The 16014-nt window shown below is 40.6% G+C and overlaps 1 protein-coding gene across 1 annotated transcript; it reads right to left on the bottom strand.

Moving 5' to 3' along the window:
- Window positions 1–1551: 1551 nt before the first annotated feature.
- Window positions 1552–2505, bottom strand: LOC144241013 (olfactory receptor 2B8-like). The gene has a single exon (XM_077775459.1). The coding sequence runs from the start codon at window positions 2488–2490 to the stop codon at window positions 1552–1554; it is 939 nt and encodes a 312-aa protein (XP_077631585.1). The 5' UTR covers window positions 2491–2505.
- Window positions 2506–16014: the final 13509 nt, after the last annotated feature.

Genomic DNA, 16014 nt, shown 5'->3' on the forward strand with positions numbered 1-16014 from the left:
GAGGACTCTAGATGCTGGCGAGGATGTGGAGAAACGGGCACCCTCCTACACGGTTCGTGGGAATGTAAACTTGTGCAGCCCCTCTGGTAGGCAGTGTGGAGGTTCCTCAAAAAATTAACAATAGAACTCCCCTATGACCCAGCAATAGCACTGCTAGGAATTGACCCAAGGGACACAGGAGTGCTGATGCATAGGAGCACATGGACCCCAATGTTCAGAGCAGCACTCTCCACAATAGCCAAAACATGAAAAGAGCCTAAGTGTCCATCACAAACAAATGGATCAAAAAGATGTGGTTTACCTATATAATGGAATACTACATGACAATGAGAAAGAATGAAACTTGGCCATGTGTAGCAACATGGATGGAACTTGAGGATGTTATGCTGAGTGAAATAAGTCAAGCAGAGAAGGACAGATACCATATCTTTGCACGTATAGGAGGATTAGGAGGAACTTAACAGAGGATCATGAGGGAGAAGAACGGGGTGGAAATAGTGTGGAAGTGGGCGAGAGGGAAACACTGAGAGACTTTTGAATGCTGAGAACAAACTGAGAGCTGATGGGTGTGGGGGGAAGTTGAGCAGATGTGCATGGAGGAAGGCACTTGTGGGGATGAGCACTGGGTGTTATATGGAAGCCAACTTGACAATAAACTATTTGTAAAAAAATAAAATAAAATAATACAAATTAATTTCAAACAAGAAAAATTTGAGGGGCCCCGGGGTGGCTCAGTCAGTTAAGTTTCCCACTTCGACTCAGATCATGATCTCACAGTATGTGAGTTTGAGCACTGCGTCTGGCTCAGTGATGACAGCTCAGAACCTAGAGCCTACTTCAGATACTTTGTCTCCCTCTCTCTCTGCCTCTTTCCCACTTGTGTTCTCTCTCTGTCTCTTTCTCTCTCTCTCAATAAACATTAAAATTTTTTTAAAAGAAAAATTTGAAAAAAAAAAGAATTGTGTTCAAAACAAAAACAGTATCACAACGGTGACACTACACGATAGCCTAATATCTGAATGGCTTTATCAGGATGGATGTTAACAAGTTTTCTCAGAGCTAAAGTTTGTTCTTCCACAGTTGCCTGCCTACTTCTGGGAAAAAGCTATGATCCAGTCTGATTACGGACATTGTAATAGAGCCGTGATCAAACTGTGAGAATAAACAACAGCTTTCAGTTATTGCTAGAGAATAGTAAAATAGTAAAATTTATTACAGTGTTTTAGTGGCTTCTATTCTTATACTGCTAGCCTTTTGTGGTGTGTGTACTGTCCTTTGCGATTAGAAATGGAATAGGGTTCCCAAATGGGGGTGAAATAACAAAAGCTTGTGAAACTTTTTACAATATTAATATGATGCAGAAGGTCTAGAAACACTACATCAGCATCTCTGGAGGCTGCAATGCGTCCATGAACCTAGAGTTTGAACACTCGCTTGCATAAAAGAATGAATGAAAAGTTCCCTTGAGAGTTGTCAGGGGAACTATTGAGGGCACAAAAATCTTAGAGAGTCCGGCATTCAAAATCTTCCATTAACGGGTCTTCTCCCCAGTCATCTGGAGTCATAGCCCCTACAGAGCACCTTCTTCATCGCTCCTATCATGTCCTTGTTCCGTAGGGTATATATGACAGGGTTGACCATGGGGGTGACAATGGTATAGAAGAGAGAAATGAACTTGCCCTGATCCTGAGAATAGTGGTTGCTGGGCTGGAGGTAAATGTAGATGGCCGTGCCATAGAACAGAGAGACCACTGTGAAGTGGGACCCACATGTCCCAAAAGCTTTCCTCTGCCCTGCAGTTGACTTTATTCTTAACACTGCCCTGACAATCCGACCATAGGAGAACGTGATTAGTGCCACAGGTATGAGGAGAATGATCACACTGACAAAGAAGAGCTCAGACTCAATCACAGTGGTGTCAACACAGGCAAGCTTGAGCAGTGGAGGGACCTCACAGAAGAAGTGATCTATTTTATTTCTCCCACAAAGTGGTACCAGAAAGATGAGCACCGTCTGCAATGAGGAGTTGGCAAAACCAATGAACCACGATGCAGAAGCCATCAGGGCACAGAGACGAGGGTGCATGATCACCGTGTAGTGCAGGGGCCTGCAGACGGCTGTGTAGCGGTCAAATGCCATCACCCCTAAGAGGATGCATTCTGTGCATCCCAACCCTAGAGAGACGAACAGCTGAGCAACACAGCCGCCAAAGGAGATAGACTTGTCTGCTGCCCTGAGATGAACCAGGAGCTGAGGAACAGTGCTGGTCGTGTAACACAGGTCCAGAAAGCTTAGGTTGGAGAGGAAAAAGTACATGGGAGTGTGAAGGTGTGGGTCCAGGCGGGACAGTGCGATGATGGTCGTGTTTCCCAGCAGGGTGAGCAGATAGAAGATCAGAAGCACCACAAAGAGGACTCGCTCGAGTTGAGGCCGGTCAGAGAAGCCCAGCAGGATAAACCCAGTGAAGGAACTCCCATTTTTCTGCTCCATCCTTTCTTACCACATGTTTCCTGTCAAGACCACGTATTTAGCAATTTTTAAAAGAAATCATAAAAATAATATTAGGAGCGGAGGTGGATTGATTATATGAAAAATATGGCCATGACATTTATCAAAACTATTTGAATAAATGATGTACCCATTACGTTTCCATAATTTATAACAAGTTAGTTCCATATTATCACAAAAAGTACATTAGTATATAAGTTTAAAATATCAAATAATGTACCTTGTGTTTGCATCAGTCATAGGAAATAAGGTCTTTCAGTCTGTGCTTACTAGTACTGTAAAATGTACATACATCACCCTAAATGTAACTGGAGTTAATTTTCCATATTAAAGATATAGGGTATCAGAATGAATAAGAAAAGAAGTCGCATCTACATGCTGCTTACAAAGACTCATTTTACACCTAAAGACACCTACAAATTGAAAGGAAGGAACAGGGTGGAGAACCATCAGGCTAATGGTTGTCAAAGAAAGCTGGAGTAGCCATACTTACGTTAGACAAACAGATTTTAAAACAAATAGTGTCACAAGACATGAAGAGGCCATTATATCATCTTTAAGAGGTCTATCCACCAAGAAGATCTAACAATTGCAAATATTTGTGCTCCTAATGTGAGATACCCAAATATACATAAAATCAACTAATCACAAATATAAAGAAACTCATTAATAATAATGCCATAATACTAGAAGATTTTAACACCCCAGTTACAGCAACGGACACATTACATAAGCAGGAAATCAACAAGGAAACAATAATTTTGCGTGCTACACTGGACCAGATGAGGTTAACAGATATATTAAGAACATTTCATCCTAAAGCCACAATATACACATTCTTCTCCAGTGCAGATGGAACATTCTTCAGGATAGATCACATACTGAGTTACATCAGCCCTCAACAAGCAGAAAAATATCAAGATCATACCATGCATATTTACAGAGCCCAAAGCTATGAAACCCAAAACCAACCAGAAGGAAAATTTTGGAAAGACCATGAGTAATTGGAGATTAAAGAACATTCTAGTAAAGAATGAATGGCTTAACCAAGAAATTAAACAAAAAATTAAACAGTATATAGAAGCCAATGAAAATTCAAACGCTACTGTCCAAACCTCTGAGATGCAGCAAACATAGTCATAAAAGGGAGGTATATGGCAATCCAGGCCTTCCTAAAGAAGGAGGAAAGGCCTCAAATACACAACCTAATCTTACATCTAAGGGAGCTAGAAAAAGAACAGTAAATAAAGCCAAAAACAAGCAGAAGAAAAATAATAAAGATTAGAGCAGAAATGAATGATATCAAAATAAAAAAAAATACAACAGATCAATGAGACTAGGAGATGGTTCTGTGAAAGAATTAATAAAATCAATAAGCCCCTAGCCATACTGACAAAAAGAAAAAGGAAAGGACTCAAGTAAATCATGAATGAAAGAGAAGAGATCACAACCAACACTACAGAAATGCAAAAAATAATAAGAGAATATTATGAGCAATTATATGCCAACAAATTGAGTACTTTGGAAGAAATGGACAAATCCCCAGAAACATAAACTAGCAAAACTGAAACAAGAGGAAATGGAAATTTTGGACATACCCATAATCAGTAAAACAGTAATCAAAAATAAAAAATCAATAATCAAAAATCTCCCAAAACTAGAGTCCAGGGCTGAATGGCTTTCCAGGGGAACTATGCCAAACATTTAAAGAAGAGTTACCACCTATTCTTTTGAAGCTGTTCCAAAAAATAGAAATGGAAGGAAAACTTCCAAACTCAGTCTATGAGGTCAGCAGTACCTTGATTCTAAAACCAGACAAAGACCCCACTAAGAAGGAGATCTACAGACCAATTTCCCTGATGAACATGGATGCAAGAATTCTCCACAAGATACTAGCAAACCGGATCCAACAATACATGTAACAAAATTATTCACCACAATCACGTGTGATTTATTCCTGGAATGCAGGGGTAGTTCAATACCTGCAAATCAATCTATGTGATACATCACATTAATAAAAGAAAGGATAAGAACCACAGGATCCTCTCAATAGATATAGAAAAAACATTTGACAAAATACAACATCATTTCTTGTAAAAACCCTCAAGGATAGAAGAAACATATCTCAAGATCGTAAAGGCCATATACAAAAACCCCACAGTTAATATTATCCTCAATGGGGAAAAGCTGAGAGCTTTCTCCCTAAGGTGACGAACACGATGGGGATGTCCACTCTCACCACTCTTGTTCAACGTAGTATTGGAAGTCCTAGCCTCAGCAATCAGACAACAAAAAGAAATAAAGGGCATTCAAATCAGCAAGTAGGTAGTCAAACATTTACTCTTCCCAGACAACATGATACTGTACATGGAAAACCCAAAAAAAACTTCTAAAACTGATAATGAGTTCAACAAAGTCACAGGTATAAAATCAATGTACAGAAATCAGTCACATTTCTACACACCAATAATGAAGGGACAGAAAGAGAAATAAAGGAGTAGATGCATTTACAATTGCACCAAAATCCTTAAACTACCTAGGAATAAACCTAACCAAATAGGAGAAAGATCTATATGCTGAACACTACAGAAAGCGTATGACCAAAATTGAAGAAGAAACAAAGAAATGGAAAAACATTCTAGGCTCCTAGGTAGGAAGAATAAATGTCATTAAAATGTCGATACTACCCAAAGCAATCTAAACATCCGATGCAATCTTTATCAAAATAACACCAGCACTACTCACAGAGCTAGAACAAACAATTATAAAATTTATACAGAACCACAAAAGACCCCGAATTGCTCGAGTCATGTTGAAAAAAAAAGTGGAAGCATCACAATTCTGGACCCCAAGCTTTATTACAAAACTGTATCCAATAAGAAAGTATGACACTGGCAATAAATACAAAGACATATATCAATGCAACAGAATGGAGAACCCAGAAATGGACCCACAAATGTATGGCCAACTAATCTTTGACAAGGCAGAAATGAGTATCCAATGGAAAAAAGACAGTCTCTTCAGCAAATGGTTTTGGAAAAACTAGACAGCAACATGTAGAAGGATGAAACTGCACCATTTTCTTACACCATACACAAAAATAAACTCAAAATGGATGAAATACCTAAACTTAAGAAGCCATCAAAATCCTAGAGGAGAAAACAGGCAACAACCTCTTTGACCTTGGCCACAGCAACTTCTTACTTGACATGTCTTCAGAGGCAAGGGAAACAAAAGCAAAAGTAAACTATTTGGACTTCATCAAGATTAAAAGCTTCTGCACAGAGAAGGAAACAATCAGGAAAACTAAAAGGCAACTGACGAATGGGAGAAGATATTTGCAAACGACCTATTAGATAAAGGGCTAGTATTCAAAATCTATAAAGAACTTGGGGAACTCAACATCCAAAAAACAAATAATCCAGTGAAGAAACAGGCAAAAGACATGAATAGACACTTTTCCAAAGAAGACATCCAGAAGAAAGAGGAACACTTTTGCACTGCTGGTGGGAATGCAAACTGCTTGCAACCACTCTGGAAAACAGTGTGGAGATTCCTAAAAAATTTAAAAATAAAATTACCCTATGAGTATGAATTTATCCAAAGGATATAAAAGTGCTGATTCAAAGGGCCACAGGCACATCGATGTTTGTAGCAGCACTATTGACAATAGCCAAAGTGTAGAGAGAGCCCAATGTCCATCGACTGCTGAATGGATAAAGATGTGGAATACATATGCAATGGAATATTACTTGGAGATTAAAAAGAATGAAATCTTGCCATTGGCAATGATGTGGATAGAAATAGAGGGTATTATGCATGGAGGAGGACACTTGTGGGGATGAGCACTGAGTGTTATGTGGAAACTAATTTGACAATAAACTATTAAAAAAATAAATAAAAAATAAAAAAAAGAAATAGAGGGTATTATGCTAAGCAAAATAAGTCAGTCAAAGACAAATACCATATGATTTCACTCATATGTGGAATTTAAGAAACATAACGGATGAATACAGGGGAAGAGAAGAAAAACTAAGATAAAAACACAGGGAGACAAACCATAAGTGACTTAAAATACAGAGGACAAACTGAAGGTGCTGGGGTGGGAGATGGGTGGGGGGTGGGCTTGATGGGGGATGGGCATTAAGGAGGGTACTTGTAAGGATGAGCACTGGGTGTTACATGTAGGTGATGAATCATGAAATTTTATTAGTGAAATCAAAATAGAGTACATACAATTTAGAGAAAGTGAGGATGAGGTAAAACAGGGAGATCAATTGGAAAGAATCAGAAGGAGAAGCAGAGAAGGAGAGACGTTATTATAAATATGTATCTCATGATTCTGCATCACTGGATTTGCACACACCTCACCTGTTTCAAAGTATAATACAATATAATCTCCAAAATACATTCATATATAAGGATTTATAACCTAGAATACACTTATTTGAAGAATTTACTTACACTGAAAATCTCACTACTAGTTCTGCATATAAACATTTTGGCAATATTGCCTTTGTAACTAATGTATTATATTTGTGGAAGTTCTACCAGGTTTTTCTTCTTTTTCATTGTTGTTATTGTTGTTCTTTGGGGTATGGTAGTAAAACAATTAAATAATCAGAGAGAACCTGAAAACACCACCGTTTAATTACAGTGCTTAACTTTTTACCTACAGATGCTTGCTTAAAAATACCAATTTAACAGGAACATTTTTAATCCTCCTAAGACTTTTGAAGTCTAGCACAAAAAAATTTCCTAATACAGTGAATTAAAGAGGTATTTGAGACAGTGTAAATGTGCAACAACCTCTCCCATTTGATACCTGTTCTCTTAATTGCTATTGTAAAATTGTATTTCGTGAGACGTCACTTCAATTCTGTTTATTTGATGGCAATTAGTATACAGAATGACATTTCTTATTTTATATATTCTATTTATTTTTATTTTACATAATAACATTTTCTATATATATATATATAACCTGAATTTCCCCTAACTCACACCTAGTCAGAAGAGGAAATAAAAACAAACCATGCTTCAGTCTTATGAATACACCATAAGAGTAAAATAACGAGGGGCTCCTGGGGGGCTCAGTCGGTTAGGCGTGCAACTCTTCATTTTCGGTCAGGTCATGATCTCAGTTTGTGAATCTGAGCCTTACATTGTGTTCTGCACAGAGTGCAGAGCCTGCTTGGGACTCTGTCTCCCTCTCTCTCTGCCCTTCCCCCAGTCACACACGCACACTCTCTCTCTCTCTCAAAAATAAATAAATAAACATTACAAAAAAGATACATCCCTGAAGAAGTATATGTATAAAGTATACATGAGCCAGAGCAGGGGGATTGCCATTGGGCAGCGAGGGAAGATCTGGACCGGCTGGGTTTCCCGCAGGAGCTTGGGCTCCACAAGGAGACGTGGATACACCGAAGACCTCAGTTCTCACCTTGCTGGTGCCTCCTGGGAATCTTCAGGCTTTTTGATTCCAGCTGCCAAGAGGAGCCTTCCCGGGCCTGAGGCCTGTCACAGCTCAGCTGGACAACTACTCTCTCCCCCCTGGACTCACAGCCTCTGCCCAGGCTCCTTTAACCTCCCAGTCAGCCGAAAACTGAATTTAGAGGTTATTTAATTTGGACGAATTTAAACTGAAATAGCTTCCTGTGGATACGTCCTAGTGCATCGGACAGCCCGGCTCTGGAGCATGAATTGCATCAGGTTCTGTCCTGCCTTGGCAGTGGCAGCCTTTTGTGCACCCCTGAGTCTGTCACTGGCTGTGAGCTGCCCCCACCATGATCTGCATACTTCCTGGCAACGTGGCTCCTTTCAGCTGAGGGCAATTCTCTCAAGAAGGGAATGGCTGGGAAGCTGGAGCCCATACTCGTAAAAAATCCGTTTTGGATTAGAGAATCAGTAGGTAAAGAGCATCTGATTTAGATCTGATCTGACCTAAAGATCTGATCTAAAGGTCACCAACAGTGCTCACACAGGAGTCCATTCATGATGGTGTGCAAGGATGGAACGACGGGACCTGGTGTACTTTACACATCGCTTCAGTGCAATCTCACACACAAACACACACACACACACACACATGCGCCCACATATACACACAGAGACATACACACACATTTGTGTATGTCATTTGGCTAATTCATTAATTAGGTAAACACTGAGGTTTTCTCCTACCTTTTTCTTCTTCAGGCTGGTATTTATACTCACTTGAAGGATCATCATGTCTTATTAACAATAAAGTCAAATAAAGATGCATTGACACAGTATTCACTGTAACTTCCCTGTTGTAATTTTCAACATAGTACTTTTAAAACTCCATGCATATTTTAAATAATTTGGTAACTCCTATGGGACAAAATGAACAATAGTATAAATATTGACACTGTGTTTCAAGCATAGAGGACAAATATTATCTAATTTCACAGATAATAAGGAACCAAAGGGAGGGAATGGAAGAATACATTCTAATATTTTTACACATATGCATAGTCTATTGTTCTATTAATGAAGGATATATTTTATTACCACTAAATATGAATATTTAAATTATTTTCCACGTGCATACAGAGGTATAGTGAATGTACTACAGTAGAATTAATGTCTAGGAATAACCTGTTGACGTCTATATTAACCATTAAATTTAGTTCTTCTATTTGGTGAATATCCACAATCAGTTATTTTAGACAATTAACCATAAATGCAAATCAATACAGATTATTTTGTTTCAAGAACAATTACAACTGAAAATAAACTGGCCGATTCCTAAAGCTACACAGAGACCAACTTATATTTCACTCACCTCTATTCACCTCCTCTGTGGATTCACAGCTATTTCCCTACCTCCATTCCAAGTTACTGCCTAAATACAGTTCTGAGGATAGGAACGGGGACATGTAGAATCAGTGTTTGCAGCAGATGCAAAGGTTGACCATACCAGCACTGGGCCACCCATACATTTGCTTAAGGAAAAGGACACTTTCTCATGTTGACATCATAGGACTTCATGTGGTACCGTAGATCTGCACTTTGCCTCTAGGAGGTAGAAGATAAAGACAATTGCAAACTCTCAGATGGTTTCCTGAACACAATGACCTGTCTGTGTGACAGTGAGACCCTTATGACCAGGCAAGAGGGTGCTGTGACTCTGAGTTGTGGCTGAGCGGGCACAGAGAACCAAGTCCCCTCTCCTGCTGACGTCTCTAGGGAACAGATGTCCCACACTCTTAATGAGCCCATGTCACTGAGCTGCCCACACGTGGCAACCCTCAGGGACAATGACTATGGAGGACAATGCCGGAGGAGACCTAATCTGTCTCTTTTATTAGTTCACATATCTCACAGAGGACAATAACTCCCTAGACCATCCCAGCAACCTTAGCTCCCATCTGTGAATGACCTACATGTTCTATAGAACACTAAAGATTTTGTCCTCACAACTGCCCAAAACATTTACATATAAATATGTAAGGAAGAATCCATTCTCTTACTTAATTTTAAATGTAAATATGTGAATAAATTCTTCATTTAATCTCATTCATAACAAACTGATGTTGGGTCACAGAGCTAATAATTAAGCACATTCTAATCTTTAGCATGGATATAAAGAAGAGCAATCAAACTTTACCAAACTTCTAACGTAGTTATGGGGAAAAAAATCTTAACTCCTCTAACACACAGTTCAGTTTATACTGAAAGGTTTTAATGATTATCTGAAATAAAATTTTAAATTACCTATTTTTTAAACACAATATACATGGGTTTTTTTGACGTTCAGCTAGTCTCTCTAATTAAATTCCAAATAATTTTTAGATAAATATATATTTTTTAATTTACATCCATGTTAATGAGCATATAGTGCACCAATGATTATAAGAGTAGAACCCAGTGATTCATTCCCTACATACAACACCCAGTGCTCATCACAAATATCTTCCTTAATGCCCCTTTCCCAGTTAGCCCATCCCCCCCACCACAACACCTCCAGCAACCGTCAGTTTGTTCTCTGTACTTAAGTCTCTTATGCTTTGCCCTCCTCCCTGTTTTATGTTACTTTTGCTTCCCTTCCCTTAGGTTCATCTGTTTTGTATCTTAAATTCCTCAATGAGTGAATTCATATGATATTTTTCTTTCTCTAACTTATTTCACTTAGCATAATGTCCTTCCGTTCCACCCACAAAGTTGCAAATGGTAAGATTTCATTCTTTTTGATTGCCGAGTAATATTCCATTGTAAATATCTTCTTTATCCATTCATCTGTCGATGGACATTTGGGCTCTTTGAATAATTTGACTATTGTTGATGGTGCTGCTATAAATATTGGGGTGCATGTACACCTTCGACACAGCACACCCTTGATTGAATATCTAATAGTGCAATTGCTGTATTTTAGGGTAGTTCTATTTTTAACTTTTTGTGGAACCTTCATACTGTTTTCCAGACAGGCTGCACCAGTTTGCATTCCCACCAGCAGTGGAAAAGAGATCCTCTTTCTCCAAATCCTTGCCAACATCTGCTGTTGCCTGAGTTGTTAATTTTAGCCATTCTGACGGGTGTGAGGTGGTATCTCATTGTAGTTTTACTTTGTATTTCCCTGATGATGGGTGATGTTGAACATTTTTTCATGTGTCTGTTAGTCATCTGGATGTCTTTGGGAAAGTGTCTATTCATGTCTTTTGCCCATTTCTTCACTGGATTATTTGTTTTTTGGGTGTTAAATTTGATAAGTTCTTTATAGACTTTGGATACTAACATTTTATCTGATATGTCATTTTGGTGTTGGTTGCCTTTTAATTTTGCTGTTTGTTTCCTTTGCTGTGCAGAAGCTTTTTATTTTGAGGAAGTCCCAGTAGTTCATTTTTGCTTTTGTTTCCCTTGCCTCTGGAGACCGCTCAGGTCATAAATTCATGATTCCTGAGTTCAAGCCCCATGTCAGGCTCTGAGCCTGGAGCCTGCTTCAGATTCTGTGTCTCCTCCTCTTTCTGCCCCTCCCCAGCTTGCACTCTGTCTCTGTCTCTCTCTCTCTCAAAAATAAATATATATTTTAAAAGAAATTTTAAAGAGAAAAGAGGAGGGGCGCCTGGGTGGCTTAGTCGGTTAAGCGTCCAACTTTCGCTTAGGTCATGATCTTGCGGTTCGTGGGTTCGAGGCCCGCGTCGGGCTCTGTGCTGACTGCCAGCTCAGAGCCTGGAGCCTGTTTCAGTCTGTGACTCCCTCTCTCTCTCTGGCCCTCCCCTGCCCGCGCTGTCTCTCTCTCTCTCTTCTAGAAATAAATAAAACATTTAAAAAAATAATAAAGAGAAAAGAGGGAAACTAAGGCAAAAAGCATGATACAAGAATTAGAGAACTGATGGAGGAGGGCAAGATGGCAGAGAAATAGGGAGCTCTGTACATTTCACTAACCCCCATATTCCACACAGAGGAGGCTTGAAGCCATAGGAACCCTTACATTCCAGGAGTTTCAGAGGAAAAGGAGACAGAGTCCGCTGAGAAAACCTTCTACCCTGACTGCGAACTGGGGAAGATAAAATCGGGCCGGGACCAGAGACACAGAGGGAGGGGGAATCTCCCTCTGCGGGGAGCCGAAGTGAGTCTAGGGGGGAAACTAGGGGGGGAAAAAGAGAGGCCGAAACTGCTCAAGACACTGTCCCTGTCGCTGGAGAAGAGAAAAACCTCTGCTCGGACACAGAGGGATCCAGTTTCCTACTCTCCCGGCTGACCCTCGGCGGGATGCACTCGTCCCAGGCGATCCCTGGGGAAACTGCTCTCTGCGCGCCAGCTCGACCTGGAGGGGATGCGTGGCGGCGCGCCTTTGTGCTTCTGGCTCCACTGGATCCCTAGAGGGGAGGCGGAGGCTTAAAACTTCTGAGAGAGATTTGCCCGCAAGTTTATATTTCAGGCGACGGGACACAGAGGGACCCGGTTTCCTGCTCTCCAGTTGACCTTAGCTGGACGCACTGGTCCCAGGCGACCCCTGATGAAACTGCTCCCTGCTCTCCAGCCCCACCTGGAGGAGACAGGAGCAGGGGCTTCTGGCTTGATCCCAGAGGGAAGGCGAGAGGCTTGAAACAGCCCTGAGGGGCTCGTCTGTGTGCCAGGGGCCGAGGCAGCTCCGGCAGGTCCAGGGGTCCCTGAAGGATGGACTGTGTCAGCGAGAGAGAGATAGAGGGAGAGAGAGAGAGAGCGCCCCGGAGATTCTTTCTGATCACCAGGCAGACATCTCTGTCCNAATAGGTCATGGAATGATAGGTCAAATTTGATAGGTCAAATTGTATATGGATAAGTTAGGAGTATTTTGTCTGGCTCTCAAGAGGATGAATGTTTCTGAATTGGTTTGTTTGTGGAGACTAACATGGGGGCCCTGAATGGGTCAGTCTTTTGCCCCTGGGTTATGTTTTAGCTACTGTTATCCATCCTCATCCCAGCTGCCAGTGTAAGTAGAAAGTAGGCCTTGAGGAAGGGACTGTTATGTTTCACCAATTAGCAAAGATAAATGTGGTAACTACGTTTTGCTCTTAACCCCAAAATAGGCCCTTGGTCTCAGGGCCAGGCTCAGTTGTAATTCTTGTGTTCTTAACCCCCTAAGTCTCGCATCTGCAAGGCCCATAAGAAGAGCCTTTTGACAATCGCCCATAGAGCTTTCATCTAAAATCTCTTTTGTAAAGGCAGGAGTATGCTTTTCCTTATGAGGTATCTGTATTCAGAATATGGGCCTGATATGGAATATTGTGAGGCCTGGTCAATACCAGTAGGCTTGTATCCAACATGACCCAATAGTAGTAGAAGGAGATCCCAGTTTTCATTTCTCCTGGTAGGAGCTGCAAACACTGCCACTTCCTTGCTCTGACTGCCATCCAGAGAGGCCGGTGCGGCTCCCGGCACCTGTGAGTTTATATTTCGGACAATTTCAATGGAGTGTGCGGACTGAGATCTGGAAATGAGGCCTGGCCTGGGATATAGAGCACAGCCCACCTTGGCTACACCCCAGCACAGTGAGTTTACACACCCAAAAAAGTGAGTTGCAGCGCTTGGTTCAAGAAGGGACTGGAGCGCCACCACTCTTCTCCCCACAACAGCCAAGGCAGGACTCCTGCTGGATGCAATGGGCCAAACCACACGCATCCCAGCCAGAGAGCTGCCCTGTTCCTTTTTTTTTTTTTTTTTTTTAACTGGAGCCTGTGAAGACCAACATGGATGCAATGCCTTGATTAATTCTGGTCACTGGCTTGCGTAAACAGTCATTAGATGTTAATCAATTCTCTAGATGTAAATTCTACACCTACCTATCTTTTCATCTCTTTCTCGCTGGAGTAATCAGACTATATAGTTTCTCTGGATAGCATCATTGTCATTTCTTTCACCTCTTCTCCAACCATACTCCACTCTTTGGCTCTTTGAAAAAAGCTTCTTATTCCCTCTGCCTGCTCATTATATTTCCAATTTCGCTTCATCCCCGCCCTGTCATTTCTCTTTCTCTGTACTCCTCCACCAGCACTGCATACACCCGGCTATTTATTTGTACCGGGGAAATCTGGTTATATGCTTTAAACTGTTCTTTGTCTATTGGGTTTCTTCTTTTTTTTCCTTTCTTTTCTTCTTTTTTATGTATTTTTATTTCTTATTGTTCGCCTTCCCTCCTTCCTCTTTTCTCTTCTTTTTCATTTTCCCTTTCGGTTTGCGTGTTTGTTGAATTTGTCTGTGCGTTTGTGTGCTTTGTTACCTGTGTATTTGTCTGTCTGTTTTCTTTTCCAGGGCTACTTCAAGAAACAAGCCAAAGTACACATGGTGTAGAGTCCCAAATACCACTACGAGTAGGAAAATAAAATAACCAAGGCCTCAACAAGAGAGACCAAGAGATACCATTCAAAGAACACTTTCTGAACAGACAGGCCCTGGACAGTGAAAGAGCCGTCTTTGGCACAGCAGCGCTCACAGGTGCAGAGTGCATAACAAGCTTTAAAAACTAACAAGAGGGGCGCCTGGGTAGCTTAGTCGGTTAAGCGTCCGACTTCAGCTTGGGTCATGATCTCCTGGTTCATGGGTTCAAGTCCGGCATCAGGCTCAGTGCCGACAGCTCGGAGCCTGGAGCTGCTTCAGCCTCTGTGGCTCCCTCTCTCTCTGCTCATGCTCTGTCTCTCTCTCTCTCTCAAAATAAATAAATAAACATTTAAAAAATAAATACATAAAACTAATAAGAGATAGAAAGATAACCAAAATGACGAAATGAAAGAGCTCTCCTCCAAAGAAATTCCAGGAAGAATTAACAGCTAAAAAAATGCTCAAAACAGATATAAGCAACATAACTGAACAAGAATTTATAACAATAATCATAAAATTAATCGACGGGCTTGAAAAAAGCATGGAGGACATCAGAGAAACTATGGCTACAAACAATATGGAGCTTAAAAATAGTTATGATGAATTTAAAAATGCGATAAATGAGATACATAATAAACTGGAAGCGTCCAATTCACGGACTGAAGAGGCAGAAAGGAGAATAAGTGAGTTAGAAGACACGATTATAGAAAAAGAAGAAACAGAAAAAGAGAGATAAACTAATCCAGGAACATTAAAGAAGAGTTTGAGAGATCAGTGATACAATCAAACAGAACAATATCCATAACATAGGAATTCCAGAAGAGGAAGAGAGAGGGAAAGGTGCTGAAGGAGTCCTGGAACAAATTATAGCAGAGAACTTCCCCAACCTGGAGAGGGAAGTAGAAGCTGAAATTCAAGAGGCACAGAGAACTCCCCTCAGACGTCACTTGAATCGATCATCTGCACAACATTTCCTAGTGAAACTGGCAAAATATAAGGACGAAGAGAGAATTTAGAGAGAAGCTAGGGAGAAAAGGGCTCTCACATACGAAGGGAAACCTATCAGAGTGGTGACAGACCTATCTACTGAAACGTGGCAGGCCAGAAAGGAATGGCAGGAGATCTTCAATGTGATGAACAGAAAAAATATGCAGCCAAATCCTCTACCCAGCAAGCCTGTCATTCAAAATAGAAGGAGAGATAAAAACCTTTCCAAGTAAACAAAAATTGAAAGAATTTGTCACCACAAAACCGGCCCTACAAGAAATCCTGAAGGGGACTCTCTGAGGGAAATGTTGCAAGAAACGCAAGAAGCTAGAGACACCACCACAAACATGGATCCCACAAATGACACAATGACTCTAAACCCATATATTTCAATAATAACACTGAATGTAAATGGACTAAATGCCCCAATCAAAAGACATAAGGTAGTATAATGGATAAAAAAACAAAATCCATCTATTTGCTGTCTACAAGAAACTCATTTTAGACGGGAAGACATCTTCAGATTGAAGGTAAGAGGATGGAGAAATATCTATCATGCTACAGGAAGTCAAAAAAAAGCTGGAGTAGCTATACTTATATCACACAAACTGGACTTTAAAGTAAAGACAGTAACAAGGGATGAAGAAGGGCATTCTATAAAAATTACAGGGTCTATCCATCTGGAAGAGCTAA

Source organism: Crocuta crocuta, unplaced genomic scaffold, assembly GCF_008692635.1.
Source record: "Crocuta crocuta isolate KB4526 unplaced genomic scaffold, BGI_CrCroc_1.0 scaffold535, whole genome shotgun sequence".
NCBI classification, from domain to species: Eukaryota; Metazoa; Chordata; class Mammalia; order Carnivora; family Hyaenidae; genus Crocuta; species Crocuta crocuta.

Bases quoted from the DNA above. Each gene is read 5' to 3' on its own strand.
- LOC144241013 (XM_077775459.1), bottom strand. From the start codon at position 2,490: ATGGAGCAGAAAAATGGGAGTTCCTTCACTGGGTTTATCCTGCTGGGC.